Source organism: Theropithecus gelada, chromosome 4 (genome assembly GCF_003255815.1).
Source record: "Theropithecus gelada isolate Dixy chromosome 4, Tgel_1.0, whole genome shotgun sequence".
Taxonomy (NCBI): domain Eukaryota; kingdom Metazoa; phylum Chordata; class Mammalia; order Primates; family Cercopithecidae; genus Theropithecus; species Theropithecus gelada.
The window spans coordinates 156,483,217-156,506,058 of NC_037671.1; the positions used below are offsets into that span (position 1 = coordinate 156,483,217).

At 41.2% G+C, this 22,842-nt stretch overlaps 1 protein-coding gene and 2 pseudogenes across 1 annotated transcript in view; 1 reads left to right on the top strand and 2 right to left on the bottom strand.

The window, feature by feature from the left end:
- The first annotated feature begins 949 nt into the window (after positions 1-949).
- Positions 950-22,842, top strand: part of ENPP1 (ectonucleotide pyrophosphatase/phosphodiesterase 1) — an 82,584-nt gene continuing 60,691 nt past the window's right edge. The window contains exon 1 of the mRNA XM_025383787.1: positions 950-1,201. Within this exon, the coding sequence (XP_025239572.1) occupies positions 962-1,201 (240 nt within the window). The 5' untranslated portion in view covers positions 950-961. The remainder of the gene's footprint in view (positions 1,202-22,842) is intronic.
- LOC112622155 lies at positions 12,988-13,295 on the bottom strand (annotated as a pseudogene).
- Positions 19,223-21,608, bottom strand: LOC112623393 (annotated as a pseudogene).

Consider the following 22,842-nt stretch of genomic DNA (forward strand, 5'->3'; position numbering starts at 1 on the left):
GTTCGAAGTCACTGGTTTCCCTCTGTCTCACTTCACAAAACACTGGTGATTTTGCTCACCGACGAGCCAGAAAATGTACAAGTTCCAGAATCAAAGGTAAAACAAAACCCACCAAGAATCAGCTTACTGTTAGCGTCCTAGTTGAAAAATACGGCTTATCAAAGTATTTCAGATTGCATTAACACTTTTGATATTGCTAGGTATCAGAGTCAACCTCAGGAGAGGGCAACACCAACTCCTGAAACCTTCAATGAAGAAAGTGTAGAAAAATAAGCAAATATACATAAAAACAATAGCGAGAAAACTCCAGAAACCACATACAACCGTGGAAAACGAAATATCCCTTACACGTGTGTACAGTATATATTAAACCCAAGTATTTTAAGTGGACGATTTCTCTCTCATTGTACCGTAGGTAGTGGGGGACAGGACTCAGAGGGGGAGAAACAGAAGGTCGCCTTCCTCCATGGTGCATTTGCATTTCCAGCCAGAAACTCACATGTCGACCCCAAGACTCCACTCTCTCTCGCCTTTGAGAAGCGGGACCGGTATCGGCGGCTGCATCCTTCTCCTCCTCCCCGCTCTATTTTGGGGCCCCATGATCTCATGCCCTCTGCAGACCACACGCTGCAATTCCAGTCCAGCCCGCGCCGTGAGGCCACGCAGGGTGATTCCTGCAAGTGTCGGGAGGGTGGCCGGGGCGCGGGGAGGGGACGGCTTGGGGGAAAGTTCAAGACACGCCCACGTAAGGGACCCAAAATAACCGACACGCAGAGTGCCCGAAATCAGACAGGAAGCCAAATAATCCGGGGCGTTGAGTCGCTTTACCCTGACTGCGAGAAACTGGTGCAGGGCGGGTAGCCAAGGATCTGACCGCGAGGGGCGGGCGCGGCGGGGCGGGGCGGCGCGGGGCCTATTAAAGGCGCGGCCGGGCGGCGGGGCCGGAGCGCCCGGGGCCACGATGGAGCGCGACGGCTGCGCGGGGGGCGGGAGCCGCGGCGGCGAGGGCGGGCGCGCTCCCCGGGAGCGCCCGGCGGGGAACAGCCGCGATCCGGGCCGCAGCCACGCCGCCGAGGCGCCCGGGGACCCGCAGGCGGCCGCGTCCTTGCTGGCCCCCATGGACGTGGGGGAGGAGCCGCTGGAGAAGGCGGCGCGCGCCCGCACTGCCAAGGACCCCAACACCTATAAAGTACTCTCGCTGGTAGGTCCGCGGCCAGGCCCCGGCGCCCGGGAGGGCTGGGAGGACGGGGAGGGCGGCGCCCAGCTCCTGCACTCGCAGCGCAGTCAGCACCGGGCCCCGGAGAGAGGCGTGACCCGGGAGTGCTTCTTCGCCCGCGCGCTCTCCTCCGCAGCCTTTACAAGTGCCCTACACCGCCGCCTCTGCCCGGTACCCTGGCAGGGCAGGATGGTTCACTCTCACTTGAATTACGGATGCCTGTGAAAGCAGGCTGTTCAAAATCGTCATCCGTAGAAATACTCGACCCCCTGCCCCAGGAGAGTACGAGTTTTTAGAGGAGAAAAATGACAAACGCGAACGTTGTTGGTCTTAAGAAGGTGCATCAATGTGTTGCTTCTTTTGGGGGGCTCTGGGTGCAGTATACATGACTTCACTTGGGTTAACTGATTCCAGCTGAAGAGTTAGCAGAGCTCTTTAAGTTTTATTAGGAACTTTAGGGAACACTTTTTCCCTTTGGCTCCGTTTTGGAATTTCCTTGCAGCTGCTCAGAAATTCCATGGATATTCACATTTATATGACTGTGAAGAAACCTTTATGATTCTTTGCCCACTCTTCTAACCATAGGCTACACGGTTTGTGTTGCTAACAAAAGCTACCTATTACTCCTCTGCTATTTTGCTATGACAGTTGCAGGACCCACAGTCAACTTTATGAAATGTGGGGGTTGGTTTTTATTCTGAATTCATGGTGGGAAGTGCTGATTGAGAGAAGGCCTGGATTCCTGGCTGTTATTAATTGCTGAGGCCTTGCGTAACTGTCCCCAAACCTCAATTTCTTCTGTGTGAAAATGGGACAACATCAGCTGCCTTGTGCATTGCATGGGATTATTGTGAAAATCAAGCTGAAGTATGTAGGGAAGTAAATTGTGAAAATCAAGCTGAAGTATGTAGGGAAGTAAATTGAAAACCACAAGGAAACAGAATCATTTTTATTGTATTATATGGAAATCACAGATTTCTATGTATACTGCACCCTAAAATATATCCCTTTACATATGATTGAACAATGCTTTGTAGAAAAATTTCTAATTTTTGAAGTCTCCTTTCATTTTGTATGCATTTCCATTTTCACCGTATTTGGGATATCATGGAGATGCTATAATACTTTGAGGAATCAATCAATCTTCCTAGACTTAAGAGATGGTGTCATATACTTAGTACTTAAAAAGAAGCCTAAGGTTCAAAGAATAAGTATCCCAAGCCACATGATGTTTGCATCTGAAGATAAAATTTTGCATCTTGTAACACTGTTTGAGTCTATAATAACACTATATTGATGATAACTTAGTCTCTTGAGTCACCTTTTTAAAATTTTGTTAATGGAAGACCTTAGCTTTTACAACCTGATCACTTAAATTGTTTAGTATCAATATCTTAGGGTGTTTCACACACGACGAGGTAGTCAGTAATCGTATATGGAATCTGTGTGTAACTCTAGTGTAAAACCATTTCTACATGCCTACCAATCTTTACAGGTTTTCCAATTGCAAAATTCAGTTTTTAAATTTTTCTTGCTCATTTACTTATCCATCCACAACAGATATCAGCAAAGGTCTACTTTTGGAGCAAGCTGTCCAGTCTTTGAGACCTGCAGTCAGCTGGTCAAACAGCATTCTGTGTGATGATGCTACTCTCAGCATTTGACATGGAAGTGTCCTAGGACTTACTTCCACAAGTAGGACTATTATGGACCTTTTTTTTTTTTATCGCATTAATTGGGGTCTTTTGCATCTATTGAATTGGAAAGAATTCTTACTTCGTATCTTTTGATGGAACACTGTGAGACATTAACATGCGAATGTTACCAAACAGACCTGGTTTGTGATTCATACCTGTTATCTTGGCACTTTGGGAGGCTGAGGCGGTTCCATTGCTTGAGCCCAGGAGTTTGAGACCAGCCTGGGCAACATGATGAAACCCCGTCTCTACAAAAGATACAAAAATCAGCTGGGTATGGTAGCATGCGTCTATAGTCCCAGCTACTTGGGAGGCTGACGTGGGAGATTCAGCTGAACCAGGGAAAGTTAAGGCTTCAGTGAGCCGTGATTGTGCCACTGCACTCCAGCTTGGGTGACACGATGAGACCCTTTATTGTTGAAATTGCTATTTAGCGACTGAACATAAAGTGCAAACTCGTATTCTTCTTTCCCTTCCGTACTTCAATACCTTTTTTCCCCAACCCCCTCTCTCCCCAGAACTTCCCCAAACAATGGGCTTCTGAAGGGAAAAGGCCCCAAAAACAACCTGACAATTGTCAAAGAGCTCTGGGACATGTCTTCTAGAGAGGAGCTGCAATTACAGAATTCCTTTTTTTCAGACTAAACCTCAGCACACTTTTCATAAAGCTGCAGAAATGGACTGAACTAATTGCACCCTGGGGTTGGGATTGGGAGAGGCCCACTACTGTGACCCTCAGCTACACTGTTTTAATTTAGAAGGATAAATAGAAAAATTGCCTTGCCTTGCAGAGGCAACTATGTTGCAGTGGCAATGTAATTTTTACATTATTCTGCAGTTTTCTCAGATAAACTAAAATGATGTAGATGTGTGAGAGTGGATGAAGAAGTGAGGATGCTGTCCTTCCCTGGCTTCTCCCCAGTGTGGTGTTTGATCTTAGGAGAGGGCCACCAAGCTCTGCTTTAGAGGCTTTTGGCCCTGGGCCCTGGAATGCTTATGCCTAGGTACTGAGCCAAACTGAGGAAAACAGCAAGAGGGAAAAACAAGTATTATTCTCTACATGCGTCAGTAGGTATGTTAAATATTAGATGCCTTTCCTTGCTTGTAAATGAAGTTTTGAACTGAAGTGTAGACTTCCACCGAGATGTATTGACTTGGAGATGTATTTAAATATCCCTTTTGTTTCTTGGCGTGGTTTTACAGGGTCATGTAATTCTCAACTACATTGCAATACGTTTCTCCAGTTAGCTCCTCAAAAACATTTTTTTTGTGTGTTTGTGACCTTCTGCTATGCTCATGAATACATATATCTCTGTATCTGTGTATGTGTAAAGGGCTTGTGTGTGGGTGGTGGTCACTGAAGACTACTTTCATGTTTCAGTAAAAGAGTTCTTCCTCTTCTTCTTCTTCTTTTTTTTTAAAATAAAAGTAGAGAGTCTGGCCCAAGTTTGAGGACTGCAACCCAGGAGCGTAGATTCAAGTTGCCCTGAGTATATGCTCCTATTAGCAGCAGTTACAGATGGTTTTTTAAAGGAAAAGAGAAGAGGCAGTTCCTAAGTTGTTTATCAAGCATTTATGTTACAATAATAAGCTATTGGTTGGCTATACATTGTTCTTTGTATCACAGATTCCAGGAACACTAGACAGTGGGTGAAGCAGCTGTCAGGAATAAAATGCTTTTAAATAATTGCCCCTGGGAATGGCTGCAGTGAGATGTGACAGAAGTCCCATGCTTGTGTCCGTCTGGGCCTGATACATTTTGCATAGTTCACATATCTCAGATGGCTCTGAGCAATTTTTCTTTCTCATTTCCTCCTTTTAATAAAAATCTTTCTCTTCTGAAAATACTGATCAGCATTTTGGATGTAAGTTTGTCCCACATGGCCGGGAAGGCTCATTTCTGGATAATCTTGTCCCATGTCAGAGGGAATGGGATGGGCAGAAGTATATAACTTAAGAACTTAGTGAGGCTCCAAGGCTAAATTGGTTGGCAACAATTCAGGGATTGGATTAAACAATAAGGGGACAGAGCAGTGGGGTCTCAGGCCATTCACTTACACTGGAGTTGAGGCGTGTTGGGTCATTTCTAAGCATCTAGCTATTGTGATAAGTTTTTTGTTATAGAATTTTGTGGTAGACTTTAGACATCTTGAAATACAAAGCGTAATCAATTTAAGAATCAAAAAGGTGACACAAATAAGGACAATTATCAACAAAACAACTTGAAGTACAAATATGAAAAGTGTTTCTATTCCCGAAGGTAACCAAATGAATATTTTAATCCACTTCTTGTCGGGGTCTAAAGAACAAAGTGTTGAAGATCTCCACTGAGAAAGATGTCCACTTAGGAAGGGCAGCCTGATGTTGGCCCTTCTCACATGGCTGGAGGGAGTCCTTTATTTGATGGCATTTTCCATTAAACAAAATCTCCAGGTTGGAGACCATGATCTTTGATGTTTTTCTCTCCTGAGAGCTTGCTGTTAAAAGAATCCTTAATTAATTTAGAATTTTCAGTGAGAAACTTATAAGGCCTTGGCAATAATGAAGAGTTATCACCTTGTTAATGGAAAAACTAAACTCTGTAAAATATTTTAAAGAGGTTTATCCTGAGCCAAGATGAGTGACTGTGGCTCAGGGAAACACTTTCTCGAGGAGTCCTGAGAACGTGCACCAGAGGCAATTGGATTACTGTTTGTTTTTATATATTTTGGGGAGGCAGGAGTTACTGGCAGAGACATAAATCAGTACATGAAAGGTATACATTGATTCCATATGAAAAGGTGGGATGTCTTAGAGCAAGGGCTTACAGGTTATTTATTCAGCGTGTTCAGAGATACTTTTTTTTTTTTTTTGAGACAGAGTCGTGCTCTGTTGCCCACGCTGGAGTGCAATAGCAAGATCTCAGCCCACTGCAACCTCCCCCTCCTGGGTTCAAGTGATTCTCCTGTCTCAGCCTCCCAAGTAGCTGGGATTACATGCACACACTGCCATTCCTGGCTAATTTTTTGTATTTTAGTAGAGACAGGGTTTCACTGTGTTGCCTAGGCTGGTCTTGAACTCCTGAGCTCAGGCAATCCACCCCTGTTAGCCTCCCAAAGTGCTGTTATTATAGGTGTGAGCCACTGTGCCTGGTAATTCAGAGATTCTTTAATTTTCAGTTGATTCAAGGAGTAAGACTCTGTCTGAAACTTGGTATCAACAGAAAGGGATGTTATGGCCATGTGTGATGGCTCAAGCCTGTAATCCCAGCACTTTGGGAGGCTGAGGCGGGCGGGATCATTTGAGGTCAGGTGTTCAAGACCAGAATGACCAACATGGTGAAACCCCATCTCTACTAAAAATACAAAAAACTAGCAGGGCATCGTATTACGTGCCTGTAGTCCCAACCACTTGGGAGGCTGAGGCAGGAGAATCTCTTGAGCCCGGGAGGCTGAGGTTGCAGTGAGCAGAGATTGCACCATTGCACTCCAGCCCAGGTGACAGAGAGCAAGACTGTGTCTCAAAAAAAAAAAAAAAAAAAAAAGTGATGTCAGTTAAGCATGCTATGTAGCAAGATTGATCATTTGCAGACATGACTTAACCCTCTCCTGGCATAGCCTTAAGGTCTTTTTTATAACTTGATGTCTTATTGCCACAGAGAACTGTTTTTGCACTCTTATTTCTATTGTAACATTAATGCTGGTCAGTTGTTGCATCTAATCTCCAAAAGGGAGGGAGTATAATGAGCTGTGTTTGACCTCTTTACCTGTTTTGTCTGAGAACTCAGTTTTTGAGGTTTCTCTGGGGTCTCCTTGGCCAAGAGTGGGTCCACTCAGTTGGTCGAGGGCTTTGGATTTTATTTTTAGTTTACAACTTTTCAGGAGAGCTGGTTCATAGGCTCCTTCATCCAGGTGCTTGGATCTTTCCATTCTTATTTCAAAAGGAGAAAGCTGATGTTTTCCAAGTAGGGTAGAATGTAAGTTAAGCAAATGGAAGAGCCTTAGGCCAGGGAAGGTTAAAGCTTTCTGTAAGCTTTGCCAATTAACTTTTCATTATTCCGTTTATTTATTCTTCCACTCTGGAAGACTGAGTGTGGTTTGCACAATGGAAATGCCGATCCATCCAATCTCAATCAGCTTCAACCACACAAGATAAGATTTCTTTTTTTTTTTTTTTTTGAGACAGAGTCTCGCTCTGTGGCCCAGGCTGGAGTGCAGTGGCCGGATCTCAGCTCACTGCAAGCTCCGCCTCCCGGGTTTACGCCATTCTCCTGCCTCAGCCTCCCGAGTAGCTGGGACTACAGGCGCCCATCACCTCGCCCGGCTAGTTTTTTGTATTTTTTAGTAAAGACGGGGTTTCACCGTGTTAGCCAGGATGGTCTCGATCTCCTGACCTCGTGATCCGCCTGTCTCGGCCTCCCAAAGTGCTGGGATTACAGGCTTGAGCCACCGCGCCCGGCCACAAGATAAGATTTCTGGCGGAGCATAGTGGCTAATGCCTGAAATCCCAGAACTTTGGGAGGCTGGTGTGGGAGGATTGCTTGAGCTCAAGAGTTCACAACCAACCTGAGCAACGTAGTGAGACCTTATCTCCACAACATGTGGTAGGACTTCCAAGAATGGAGAATGCAGTGAGTTCATGCTGGTACCAAGCACTGATTTTAGAGAAAAACACCAGGGGGTGGTGGGAAGTCACTGTGAATCCTGCTGACCTAAAGAAAAAAAAAAAAACCAGGGCTAAAGTAATATAATTAAAGAGTTTTATTTGGGCCAAGTTTGAAGAATGCAACCCAGGAGCATAGATTCAAGCTGCCCTGAGTGTGTGCTGTGAAAGAGTTCTTTCTAAGAGGCAGAAGCTGGCATTATTTGAGATTTGGGTGTAAAAATTAAAATTCAGTTAGCTTCCTTTTCCTTCCCTTATAATCTATTATCTGAACTCTAGAATACAGAAGGAAGAATGTTCATGCTAAGTCTCTGCTCTTAATCAGACTTGGAGTTGACATTGTTCCTTTGGTTTATAAAATTTGTTTGTCCAGCCATAGTTGAACATTTTATTTCAAAATTACCAGAGCATCTTAAGAGCCTAGAGAAGTGTCCACAGTGTCCTTTATGGTATTTGTTTCATATGTTCAAATAAAATACATAAAGGATTCCTAGGAACCCAAGACTGTTGTGTTTACTATTAGGCAGAAGATAGTACCTGACACTCAGTGTCAGCTTTTAATTGCTTGAATGAATGTACTGCATTTTTAGTTAGACTGAGCCCCACTTTGACTTGGAAACGAGGAAGGTGGGAAGACTGAATACACAAGCAGGGACCCATAGGGTCTGTGATGGTCAGGAATCCAAATAGAGATGACACTTGGATATAAATTCCGGGGTAAGATTAAAACTGGGATATAATTTTATTTGGGTATAGGGAGATGGAGGAGGTAGTGAAGGAACAGAAGTACCCAACTAAGGTGAGGGTGCCTAAGAAGAAGGCAGACAGGGCCTCTGATAACTTGGATTCAGAATCAGAAATCTAGTCAGTGAACCTTCTCTCAGGTACAAACAGTCCAAGTGTGGCAGTCGGCATGTATGAAGGAGAGCCTCCTTCACTTACACCAAGGCCTCTTTGGTTTTGGTAACTTTGTTGCCACATCCTGAATTCGGTCTTTGTGATTCTTGTAGACTGCGCGATCTTCTTCAGCATTGCTTTCTGTCCCTTCTTTTCTTCTGCCTTGAATCTTCTTCTGGTATTTCTTTCTCACCATTTATAGCTCAGCTGTTTCCACTCCATGTTGTGTCTTTCTCAGGGATAGGCAGCTACTGTTTCAAAAACACTTTCCTAATTTCTCTTGTGTTTCACTTGTTGAGTTAACTTTGGACACTCAGTTTTGTCATGTCCTGCCCCCATCATATCCTAATCATGACTCTGAAGAAAATCCCTGGTGGTCACATTGACAGACCTTATGTGTTCTGTATAATAAAGAACTGGGGGCCATTAACCTTTCTAGAACATTTACAGAAACTTTTATCTATAAGCTTTTTTTTTTTTTTTGAGACGGAGTCTCACTCTGTTGTGCAGGCTGAAGTGCAGTGGTGTGAACTTGGCTCACTGCAACCTCTGTCCTTCTCCCGGGTTCAAGTGATTCTCCTGCCTCAGCCTCCTGAGTAGCTGGGATTACAGTCGCGAACCACCACACTTGGCTAATTTTTTTTTTTTTTTGTATTTTTAGTAGAGACAGTGTTTCACCATGTTGGCCAGGCTGGTCTCAAACTCCTGACCTCAAGTGATCTGCCTGCCCCGACCTCCCAAAGTGCTGGGATTATAGGTGTGAGCCACTGCACCGGCTCTATCAGCTTTTCATCTTCATCCAGCTGACTCTTTTTATCTTAAGTAGCAATATTAAAGGTAAATGAAAATAGTTTCATACTCAGTTTTGCTCTCAAGCTTGATGAATACCACTGTAAAATATTTGTGTGATAGTTAAGATACAGCAAATGTATTTCATCTATATTGTCGCCTTTTTGTACAAGCCAGAGAACTTTATCATGATTTATAACTTCTTTTTTTTTCTTGCTATGGGGAGAGGCATTTTAAGTTCCAGACAACTTAGGAACAAATAAGCGTTTGGAATACAACTTGTAATTAGAGATCTGCTTTTGGTTAAAATAAGCATGCCTCTATCAACCATAAAATATCCCCCAAACAAGAAAAAATAAACAAGAAACGTTTAGCAAATGAGCTCAGGGCCGAACATAGATTACTCTTCTAAGCATAAATCTTGTGCAACAAAACCTGATACTCAGAATTCTGACCCAACTCGAAAATCCCTTGTCATTAGATAAAAACTAAGTTATGCATTTACCAAGGAAAGACAGTGTAGTAACACATTTAAAGTTTTTCGAAAGAGTGACCAGAATGTTTAGTTAAATATTAATGAGAAGACTATTTTCTGAGTATTCTAGTTATCTGAGATTTAGTTATAACAATTAAGATAATATCTGTAGTGTCTTTGAAAAATTATTTTTACCTTTTTTTACTTTTAGTTTTTAGAAGCGTTGGTAGAAATGTAGGTGGTAGAAGTTTAGATGGTTATAATCATTTTTGTAGCACTTGGCAGTTTTAAAAAGCATTTCCCATATATTTTTGATTGATCCTCAATACTCAACAACTGTGAAATAGGAAAGTATGATGACAGTCAATTCTGCTTTACAGATAAGGAAGCTGAGACTAAGTCAGGGAGTCAGTCAGGTTTCCATGCAAACAGTATTGTGCATAAAAGCCACCTGAGAAGTGTTAAAGACAGAGATTCCTAGGCTCCAATCTCAGCGATTATGATTTATTAGATTTGGAATGGACCCAAAGAATCCTTACTTTTTAACAAGCACCTCAAGTTATTCAGATGTAGGTGATTCAATTACTCTACTTCTAGCAACAATGGGCTAAATTTATAGGCAAAAGCCACACCATCAGTAAGTAATAGACTATGATGGTAACTGGAAGGACTTTTATCTACAGATTTTTATCATGGACTAATAGCTAAATGTTATATTCTATTCATCAAGCTTGGGCCTGCTGTTGGGTTTCCAACTCTCCTTTGCCTGCTTCAGTATAACAATATGTAATTAGAACCTAAGAAATTTCTGGTGTGGTGATGCTAAAGATTGCCTCTATATTGAGATATGTATGTGTCTTTGGTAGTTCAGTGACTAAATTTTCCTGGGTGGAAGCCAAAATTAGTGCACTTTATTAGTGTGAAGTCAACAATCAGCTGTTTCTGTGAGCTTCCAAAGTAGGTATACTTTTGGGAAATTATGCTTTTCTTCTTAGAGTTTCCTTCTTGGCTTATTTTTAAGTGTAGTAGAATAGAAAAATAGAGAGCTGTGATAGAAAGTGATTTTGGGCTGTGTGAGGTGGCTCATGCCTCTAAAGGGGAGGCCAAGGCAGGAGAATCAGTTGAGGCCATAATTTAAGATCAGCCTGGGCAATATAATGAAACCCCATGTCTCGCTCTCTCTCTCTCAATCTCTCTCTGTCTCTCTTTCTCTCTCTCCGTGTGTGTGTGTGTGTGTGTATATATATATATATATCTCTACATCTACACACACACACACACACAGTGTGTATGTACATATCTCCATATTATATATATATATAATATGTATAAGAAAGTCATTTTGGAGGAAGTAAATTGTCACAGCGAATTGTCACAAGTGTTTCTCATTTATGGATTGACCATTTTCTCACTGTATTTCAGGACTTTGCACAGACTTAGCTGGCAAACATCCTATCACAGTTGTGATTTGAGAGTCTTGAAAAAAAATCACTCTATCTTGGTTTTCAGGTGAATATTTTTGAGAAAGTAGCTTGTTCCTAACAGTGTATTTCCCGACCCCCCCTCCTGCTTAGAAAGGTTTTTTTGACATTAGCAAGCATCTGAGGGTCTTGATGATTTTTTATGGCTAGAGAGAGAGAACTGAAAAGAAACTCAGTAGATTTAAGACATTATTTGCCCTTTCACTATGTTGACCTTTACACTGTGGTATTAAAGGAGTGATGGCACCTTAGCAGAAATCATTGCAGTGGCACCAGGTGTACAAGTAGTCATGCCCTTGCAATAAAAAAAAAGGCCATTTCACTAAAAAGAACACCTTAGATGAAGCAATAAAAATGTCCTTGATGAGGACGGGCACAGAGATTTATGCCTGTAATCCCTGCAATTTGGGAGGCTGAGACGGGCGGACCACGAGGTTGGGAGATGGAGACCATCCTGGCTAACATGGTGAAACCCCGTCTCTACTAAAAATACAAAAAAAATTAGCCGGGCATGGTGGTGGGCACCTGTAGTTCCACCTACTTGGGAGGCTGAGGCAGGAGAATGGCATGAACCCGGGAGGCGGAGATTGCAGTGAGCTGGGATTGCGCCACTGCACTCCAGCCTGGGCGACAGAGCAAGACTGCATCTCAAAAAAATAAATGTCCTTGATGAAGCAGATTTAATAATCTCAAACCTAGATTGCCTGTCTTTTTGATATTCTATGTGACACAATTGGAAGTATGCATGTAGCATATCTGCTGCATACTGAAGTACTGTTTTCTAGAGGAAAAGCAGCTGTGCAGTTGTTTAAGTTGCAAGCTGAACTAATTTTTTTTTCAAAGAACACCATTTTTATTTGAAAGAACTGACAAGCTTTTTATTTAGACTTAATTATTTGACATATTTTCTCAAAAATGAGTGATGTTAGTTTGTCCCTTCAAGGAAAACCTATGAAACTATCAGTTGTCTATGATAAAATCTGAGCTTCCAAGCAAAAATTGAATTTTGAAAAACTTGTATTTGCCATTTGAGTATCACAGCTTACTGATCCTTATACAAAATTGATGAAGATAGTGAGGAATGTGTGTTTTTTTTCATATTGTTTAATGACATGCGTTAACATTTGGAAGAATGATAAAACTTAGTGAACCAATATTTTCCAAAGGACGAGTGGATGATGTTACAAAATTATGCATTGGTATAATTTCCATTCAAAGTGCAAGATAGACTAATGGATTTTAATGTAACAGTATGAAAAGTTCAGTAATACCTTTTCCATTTTTATGCCATAATTTACTTTTTTAATAAGACAAATATAAGATAAAAAATAATTCAAGAGCACAGATATATGCATACTATTGAAATAAATACAATGTGATTTGTAAATGAGAACAAATTACCAATGAACAGTATTTCAGAAGTTGAAAAGGTGACACGAACAGTGTTGCATACACAGCCTTTTATTTATATTCTTCAGATTCAGTTTTTTTTGGTGCATTTAATATAAAGATGAGTTTATTTTGCAACCTAAAAATATTTACTTATTGAAACTGTATTAATACTTTATAAACTATATAAAAAAGATAATGAGACAAACGTGCATTTGTGGAACTGCATGTCAGTCAGCCAGTTCCCTGCAGAGGGATTTCTCAGCGTTACCTCATTCATCTGTGAGGACACACAGCAGTCCCTATTTAGATACACACATTTGTCTACTGCTCCAGCATGGCCAGCCCCCCACTTCTTGATGGTTTTTTTCTGCTGTGAATGTGCATGTCCAGTTGTCTTCTTCATAGAATAGACATTTGCCTTCCTCATCCACCAGCCATTGGAGGAGGACTGGGGCCACGCAAATGATTGATTCGACCCATTCTTTGGGGAGGATTTCCCTGTGGCCCTCTTCCATCATCATATCTGGAATCAGATGAGTTTCCATAGCTTCTTTTTTTTTTTTTTTTTTCACATCTTGCTGAAGCAAAGTTTTGAAAAGCAAGACCACAAACTCTGCTATTCCCCAGAAGAAATCTGTTATCAAAGATAATCTCCATGGAGACTGACTCCAGCTGTCCAACACTTGTCAGTTCGAGATGTAAACCATCTTACCCCCCTTCCCTGCTTCGGAGCAACTAGCCACAGTTTAAGAAATTACTACTTTTAGAATTTTGGTGTGGTTTTAAGGAAGAATGTCCATAATCATCTGAAAAGGCATCTCAGGGTTGTTAGTAACTTTTAGAAGTATAATGGGATCCTGATAAGAAAAATTTTGTGAATATATTTACAAATATTTAGGAAATAGGTGTATATTCAGTAGTATTTTCAGTAATATTTTTAAAAACTAGGGGATGTGAGGGCGATCTGGCTGCGACATCTATCACCTCATTGATCGCCAGGGCTGATTTGGCTGATGTGGCTGGCTAGGCGGGTGTCTCCTTCCTCCCTCACTACTCCACATGTGTCCCTCCCGAAGATGTGCACTCGGTTGAAGAAGACGACCATCTTCCATAGACGAGGACCAGTCTTTGGCCAAGGGTATATGAGTAGCTGCACTCCCCTGCTAGAACCTCCAAACAAACTCTCAAGAACTGGGGAGAGGAGAGTGAAAATTAACCTAGTTACAATGATTGTATCTTTACATTCTTTTATAGATTTCAAAATACTTCTGCACCTCCTACCTCATTAGTCCAAACCACAGCGCTGCTGTTATCCATCCTCATGTTAGAGATGAAAAAATCATGGCTCAGAGAAAGTTTGGAGACTTTCCAAGATCACAAAATTAATAATTCTGTTAATCTCATCTCTGTAGTTTACTGGTGAATAGTTTTGGAGTCAGACAAAGTCAAACTTAAATCCTGATACTGTTACTAGCTGTTTGAATATAGACCAAAAAGTTTCCCAAATAGTACCACAACTGTAGCACAGAGACAAAATCATATTAGAGTGTGTTAGGATAAGTAAATTATAATGTGTACAAAATGGTACATAATGTACCCTGAATAAGTGTTTTTTTTTGTTGTTGTTGTTGTTGTTATTGATAAGCTTCAGTGTGACTGAGAATTTTTTATTTTTCCTTACTCAGAAGGCACTTTATATCCTTACTACCCAAAGTGTGGTCTGCAGACTGACATATCAGCATTATCCTCTTAGAATTTGTAAGAAATGCAGAATCTCAGGCCCCACCCCAGACCCACCAAACCAAGATCTGCATTTTCATAGATCCTCAGAGGTTTGTCTGCACAATTAAGTTTGGCTGTCAACACTCCATAAGGCTATGAGACAGCACAGAAGGCACCACATCTGGAATTTCCGTAGCTGGGAATTCTAATTAACCCTCGCTGTGCCACTGACTTCATACGTGATGTTGTGATTAGAAACCTAAAACAAAATGAAAAAACTCAGTGGGCCTCCATGACCTCAACTGTGGTTGCATTAGGTTGAATTGGTGCTACTGTGGTTTGCATTTGGCCCCTTCTGAGAACCTCAGTGGCACCTGGATACAAGTAGCCTGATTGCTTTTGCACATATAGAACACGGCATAGTCTCCTCCCTCTGTATATGCAGTCTGCGTCTTTCAGGAACCTGCCTGTGCTCTCGTTTGTTGCTTATAATTTAATTACCTTCTTTTACTCTGCACTGGCTTGTCCTTTAATTGCTCTTTATTGCCCTTAGCTTTGCCAGTCTTCTATCTTTGCTGTTACCTGATAACATTCAGATGTTTTTCCAATTCAGCCATCCATCTATTAAAATATCATGTAGATGGTGCTTTTCATTGCACCATCAATGGAACTTTCCAATTCCAAGTTTCCACTGCAGTCCCCTCTCAACAATCGACAGTATACTTGACACAAAACCAAAACAAAGGAATCTTATACCAATGCTTTTTCAGGTGATGTAAAATGAGGTTAAATGTCCTTGACCCAGAGTTTATTCCATAATACTTTATCATCCAAACACACTAGCTTCCTATAAACTGCCACCCTGCACCATTTTGATTAGAATCTCTGGGATCCTAGGAAATGGGTGAATGAAATATTCATGTGGGAACATGTGGTTTAGGAGCATTATGGATAGACTCTGTTGGTCTTATCTACTTTTGGATTAGTCAGGGAAATAAGCAGGAGACAACTCTACTTGGACACGATTTATTTGAATACCTTACTAATCAGCATAAAGGAGGTAAATGTGAAGAATATTGACATATATAAGTATTTATACATTTGTTATCCCTTAGAAACTTTCAAAGAAAAAGAATATTGACTATTATGGAATGATTCAAGCAAAGGTCTTCAGAGACAGGGGTCATGTAAAGGGTCTAAACTTGAATCACAAGAATCATTTGTTATGTGACCTTTGAACAATTACTTTCTTTCTTTGACTTTCAGTTTCCTTAACTGTAGTATGAGAGGTTGGATTAGATGGGTTCCTTCTAGTTCTAAAATATTTGTTTTGAGAACTTATAATGTTTTCCCACTTGTTATAAAAATACTATCTATTGCAAAAAATTCAGAAAATATAAAAAAGTATAAAGAAGAAAATGAAAATTGCTTTTGGATTTTTTCCCCTCCAGGACTTTTCTGTGTGTACGTATCACTTTTTTTTTTTTTTAAAAAAAAAAAACAAAGATGAGATAACTTTGTGCATATTATTCTGTTGCCTTTTTTCATTTATAATCCACTATGAAAGTTTACTATTGATAGACAGCTTTCTAATGTACTTTTCATAAGTAGGATTTTGAGATTTTTATTTTAGTATCCTCAATTCAATAGGTAATCTTTGAAACTATTTCTATGCATACTTTAGACATTCTCAGTCCCCAAGAATTTTCAGCTTTGTGGTATGTGTTTATTTTCTGTTTTATTCATTCCTCAGCTCCACCTCTGTTGCTCATGTCTCTTTCTCATAGTGAGAGTATTAGGTTTTCTAAAATAATAACTTCTCTGCATTATGTTTCCGCTCAGAATTTTTCTGGGACTGCCACAGCACACAATGAGAAAATATATACTCCTAAGCTGAGACTAGTTTTTATTTCCCACACTCGGGGTAAGAGTAGACGTTAATCACTGTGGGGCTCACCATGAATAGTTGCATCCATTCGTAGCAGTGCTGAAAGTCTGTGACATATGTGTTCAGTCATTTATGAGTTAATATTTGTCAACCTCTTAGAGTAGACCTTGCTGGTAGTAAGTGCTATGTGTGTTCATTAAATACATACATACCTATTTGTGTTTACTATTTGTCCGGCCCTATGCTAAGCACTTATCTCCTTTAATGGGTACAGTTCTGTGAGGTAGGAGGGAGCAAACCTGTTGGCTTGGGATTGTCTGTCTGGCCTAGCTGCCATACCTCAGTGGGACTCAGTATCCTGTATGTTGTATAGTATATGCATATATTATGTGCATACTTTGTATTTAGGAGTTTGTAGGGCTCAGATATGTTTCAGTCAACTGCTGCTCTGATGGTACTTTGCCAGTTTAGAGAGTCAAAAAAGGACTGAAGATGCATATCTCTGTTCAGCATTCCACACCTCTGAAGCATGCCTTCCATGACATCCAGCTCAGCCTTGTACAGTTCTCCAAATACACTTTGTACAGATTATATCTGTTTTCTACCCCAGAGTGATTTGTTTAACCTCTCCTTTTCTCACCCAACATCAGGCACCCACCAAGACCCAACTCAATGTGTCCTCTCAAAAGAAACATTCCTTAGATGTTCTTTGGCCCCATCTTCCTGTCCCAGAACCACTCAATTGCTACTGAATCCTGTTGAGGCCATAGAGCTTAGTGAGTAGGGGCCAGACCCTGGAGCCAGATTACTGGAGTGTAAATCACATCTCTGCCAATAATTGCTTTGGGTCTTTGGGCAGGTCCCTTAACTTCTCTGTGTTGTAGCTTCCTTGCCTATTAAATGGAGATAATAATAGTAGGTACCTCATAGGTTTGTTTTGAGGGTTAGATGGATTCGTATTTATAAACTAATGAGAAGAATGCCTGATAGTAGATGCTAGATCAGGGTTCAATATTGTTATTGCTGTGGCTTGTAACTTATTTAACAAATATGTAGAGTTTCTACTGTGTAGGCAGTCTGGTGCAAGAGGCTGGGGGCTAAATGGTCAAAGGGAAAGTTTACTTACGTCTGTTTTTTGGGTTTTATCCGAGGGGACCAGATACTTATCAAAGAATTACACAAGAATATCTCAAGTTGCAGCTGAAATAATTGCAGCCCAGAAGCTGTGTACGGGTTAGAGAGCGAATAGTGAGGGGGAATTAGCCTTGTCCAGGAGGTCTGAGAAGGCATTTCTTAGGAAGTGACAGGCAAGCAGAAGAGGATTATGAGATAAGGCAGCAGCAGGGAAAAGGCCCTGGGAGAGGAGACGACATGGCCCATCCCAGAGCTTGGAGGAGGCCAGGATGGCTGGTGTGCAGCGCTGAGTGGAGTGTAATGGGGGTGAGGTGGGAAATGTTGCCAGGGCCATCTCCAGGCAGGATTTTTGTTGTTGTTGTTGTTGTTGTTGTTTTTTGAGACGGATTCTCGCTCTGTCACCCAGGCTGTAGTGCAATGGTGCCATCTTGGCTCACTGCCACCTATGCCTCCCAGGTTCAAACGATTCTCCTGCCTCAGCCTCCCGAGTAACTGGGATTACAGGCGCCCACCACCACGCCCAGTGAATTTTTGTATTTTTAGTAGAGATGGGGTTTCACTGTGTTGGCCAGGCTGGTCTCGAACTCCTGACCTCGTGATCCACCCGCCTTGGCCTCCCAAAGTGCTGGGATTACAAGTGTGAGCCACTGCACCCAGCCGATTTTTGTTTTAAGAGCAATTGGAGGCCAGGCACAGTGACTCACGCCTGTAATCCCAACATTTTGGGAGGCCGAGGCAGGCGAATCACTTGAGCCAAGAGTTCAAGACCAGCCTGGGCAACATGGTGAAACCCCATGTCTACCAAAAGTACAAGAATTAGCCCATCATGGTGGCACACACCTATAATCCCAGCTACTCGGGAGACTGAGGCACCAGAATTGCTTAAACCCGGGAGGTGGAGGTTGCAGTGAGCCGAGATGGTGCCACTACACTCCAGCCTGGGTGACAGAGCGAGACTATGTCTCAAAAAAAAAAAAAAAAAAAAAAAAAAAAAGTAATTGAAAGCCATTGAAAATCAGTGAAATATTTTTCTGTTTGGTTTCTTTTTACTTTTGTTCTTAGTGACAAGACAACGTCTGATTTACTTTTGGAAAAGTTATTTTATAATAGCTTTAGTGGCACAAACAAATCAACAGGAGCCTGAAAACTGTAATAGCTTTAGTGGCACTAGCAAATCAAAGGGAGCCTGAAAAAAAAAGAACATATTGTCTTTTTTTTTGTTGTTGTTAATTGACCACTTTGTAACTTTTTTTTTCCTGCCAGATTTTGAGTTCATAGATGTGTTCACTCCAAGATGATAACCACTAGCTACATGTGGCTATTTAAATTAAAATTTTATTTAATTAAAGTTTAATGAAGTAAAAAGTTTAGTTCCTCAGTCACATTTGCCACATCCGTACTGCTGTGCAATGGCACATGGCTAGTCACTTTCATATTGACGATATAGATGTGTGGGACATTTTTAGCATCTTAAAATCTTATCTTGGATAGCATGTAAAAATTGTGATATTATAGTTTTTAAAAAATACCTTGATAGTTCTCCAATTAACACTGATGAAAATGTACATAGTACTTGTTCAAGAAACATTTACCAGAAGACAAATTAAAAGGGTTAACATATCAATGTTCTTATAAATATTATAAGATTCCTTATCCAAATGATTATTGAATATGATTAAGTTGATTTAAGCCTAAATATATACATGAAGAGGTGACACATTTCTAAAATTGTGTTCCCTTTCTAAGTATAAACTCATGTATCAATTACTAATTTTTTTCATAATAGTCACCCATTTTTCATCTTTATTAACTTAGAAAATTTTACTTCTTGTTTAAAGCCCTGGAGCATACTTTTAAAAATGATTTTGAAACATGGGTCTCTTCATTAGGTCAACATTTGTCTAAGTACATCTATAAATATTCTGTTACAGGAAGAGGAAGAGTATTGAGCAAATTTTCTTCAACAATCAGACCGCTCTGTTTTAGGAACTGATATCCTTCTAGTTCAGGAGGAAGTGTTTCCAGGTAATTTCCAGTGAGCTCCAGATGAGTAAGGTTTGACAGCTTACCCACATGAGGGGACAAATTCATCAAGCTATTTTTCCCCAGAGGTAAACATTGCAGCTTTTTGCACTGAAACAGCCCATCTGGTAGCATCTCACTATTGCTGGTCACAGCACAGTACTGCAAATTACTCAGATACTGGATTTCTTCTGGAATGAAGGTCAAGTGGTTATAGCTTAGAATCAAATAATGTAGTTTGCTGCATAGGAAAATCTGCAAGGGCAGATTCTCAATATTAATAATTCCCCAAAAGAGCTGCTCTGGGTTAGATAATGCCCCAATTCATCCAGGAATATAAGTAATGTTATTGTGCTGTAACTTTAAGCAGGAAAGATTCTGAAGATGCTGACAGCTAATGATCTCTTCCACAGTGCTAAGGTTATTTTCCTTTAGGTCTAACTCATGCAAATTATTCAGGCTGAAAATGGAGTATGGAATGCGTTCCAGGTCACAGCTGATCAGTTCTGGACTTTTCTTATTGACCATGGTTTTGAAGTTGTTCAGCACAGCCAGTTTGCATCCATCATTATCAAGGGACAATTTCTGCAGTGAAGGCAGGAGGTCTGCAATGACTTGTGGGATCCGGGAGAGGCTGCCCTTCAAGTAGAGGGTCGTCCTTGGACGTTTTTCAGTCCCCAAAGCCCTCTGCATAGTACTCAACTGTTCAGGGAGAACACAGCCTCCCTATGTGGGAGAGAAAAGGTTCCCTCAGATTCTTCAGGTGAAATACCCAGCATAGGATTTTTCCCATTTCAGGATGCTTCAGGCAGAGGATTTTAAAATTCTGCTCCAAAAAGCCAGTGCAGGATGGTCTACTACCAAAGATGAATGGTCCACATGAAGCTCCTTGAGGTTGATCAGCTGTGAGACGGTAGAGGGCAGCTGCACCTCCGGGATCTGCTCCAGGCTTAGCACCTCCATTTGTCTGGAAGACCGTTGAGCATAAAAAGATGCAGTTCTATCTTGTCTTGGGCATTTTCCGCAAGCTAATGTTTCAATTTCTCAACTGTCCATTTGGTATTGAGCTTGATCTGTTTCAGCTTGTTCTCACTGACCTCTGATAGGAATATGGAGAAGCGTCTGGAATAAAAAGGATCATACTGATTAGCCAGATGAAGGATGAAAGCAAAGTCATTCTTGACATCAGGGATGTCACTATAGTTGCTTTTGTCTCTTAACACCTCAAAGGAATATTGCTTCAGGGAACTCCTCAGCATCCACCACAGCCTGTAGGAGGAGGTCAGACTGTAGAGTATATCCAAAATGGCATAAAATTAAGCCAGAAGCTTCAAGATTTCTGTGAAGGAATAGACACATGGTAGGCTTATATTCTGTAAAAGCCTGCATGTCAACTGAACAGTCAATTTAAAGAGTGACATAGGTTAAAAAATACGGAACATAAGTTATGATGAGCACGAATAAAATGACTTTGACTGTTATCTGCTTCAGAAACACGCTATAAATGATGTCCTGTTTCATGCGCATGCGGAATCTTCTCACTTTTTCAAAGATGGCTGTGGCCTGTTGCCCCTCCTTCTTGTCCAGGCGACTGGAAGTTGGGCTTTCTATACCAGCTGACTCCAAACCCGGCTGCGGGTAGGACAATGACTGCTTGCTGGAATCTATGTCAGTTAAACACCCTGAGGACAAAAGCAAAATCGAACTGGGAGAGTTTCAGAGGCGTTACCGACTGCTCGGCCACTGTTTCTGACAGGACGCGGGTGGTCCGTGGAGAATCAAAGCACTTGTAAAGATGGCCACAAAATGCTCAAGCCTGGATCTGGTACTGGGGTAGTGAAGCCAAAAGTTGCTGCAGGCTGCAAAAAAGAGTGTGTGCAAGAGCACCAGGAAGGGGAAGAACTTTGCAAACCAATGGAGCTGGTCTCGTAACAGACAGCATGGATGTAGGAGTGCTGCTGTCAGTGGAGGTCATTCTGGATTCCCAGTGGGAGCGGAAAGTAGTGTCCCAGGATTAGAGGATGTGTTTATGCTGGCTTTCAGGATGTCCCAAGGCATGGCGCAGTGATGATCAAATTCCACTTTGTGTGAAGACCGCACAGAACCCTGCTCTGTGTCAGCTGGAGAGCTCCAGCCAGCGTGTCCACGTGATCAACATGATGGAATACCAGAAGACATCCTACTATGATTTTAAGATGTGAGAAGATGACTGGGCATCTGCTAATAAACATTTTAGCTCAGTTAGTATAATCATGACTTTCCCTTGTAGGAGGACAGAAATTTAATGAAAAAATATAAAATAAATCAGAAATGCTTCAATCAGGTGGTCTACACCTTTTGAAGTTTCTTAGACATACCATCTCTGTGTCTGTCTTCATTCCTATGAATGCTGGCCAACTGAAACCCTGCAATCAGTCTCAAATTGGAAAATTTCCTGTCTTTAGCCACAGGGTCAATGGTGGAGGAGGCTAATGAGTGTGGTATTGAAAACGTGGAGTTTTCAGTACCTGTGGGCCATCCAGGTAGTGAGGTCCAGTAGGCAGCTGGAAAATAAGCCGGAGCCTTTGTGTGACTCCAGCCCCGGCCCCGGGCCTGCACATTCCCTTCCATTACCAATTTTAAAATTCTGTCTTTAAGTTGTCACTGTAATTGTGATTGAGTAAATACTAGGCCTTTACAGAAATTAAGTGGTGGTTTGTATCTCCCATTTCCTGTCCGCAGGAAGAATTACTAGAAATCCTTTGTTTAGTTGTCTTTTTGTTTGTTTCTACTGAGCCCATCTTTCAAGGATAAACACAAGGTGCCCAAATGACTATGTTCCAAAAATTATTTCAGATAAAAACAGCAAATAAATTACAGAAACTTAACTGCACATTATGTTCTTTCCACACTTTGTTTTTCGTCTCTGACCTACTATCTGCGTAGGCAAGATACTTGCCTAGGCAGGAAAAACTATGTTTTTTGGATAAGATTCACGAGGCTTCTCCTTTCGGTCCGTCTGTTGGGTCCTCTGCCTGAAAGCAGAAAGAGCTGTTCTGCACCATTAATAAAACTGCTTTCCTCCCTTTCCTATCTTATGAGCTGAACTAAACTTTATAATTCTTTTCTAAACTAATATAATACTACTTTTACTTAACAATATACCTTTCTTGATAGTTGCTGCAAAATAGACCAACGATTGGGGGCCAATTTTTCTTTTTTTTTTAAAACCAACTGAAGAAAGATCTAATTAAAATATGTTTTTGCATCAAAGAGATTTGAGAATTAGAAACCAAGATAACCCTCAAAATGGAGCGTTCTTTGCCTATGTTAAATTTAGTTTGGATTGTGCCTTGGGATGTGTGTCTGTCTGTCTGTCTGTCTATCCGTCCATCCATGTATTTATCAGTCTTGCTCTGATTATTTACTGTTAGTCAGAGTCCAATTAGAAAAACAAAGCTCATACTCAGTAGCTTAGTCAAAAGAATTTAATATAGGAAACAAATGCC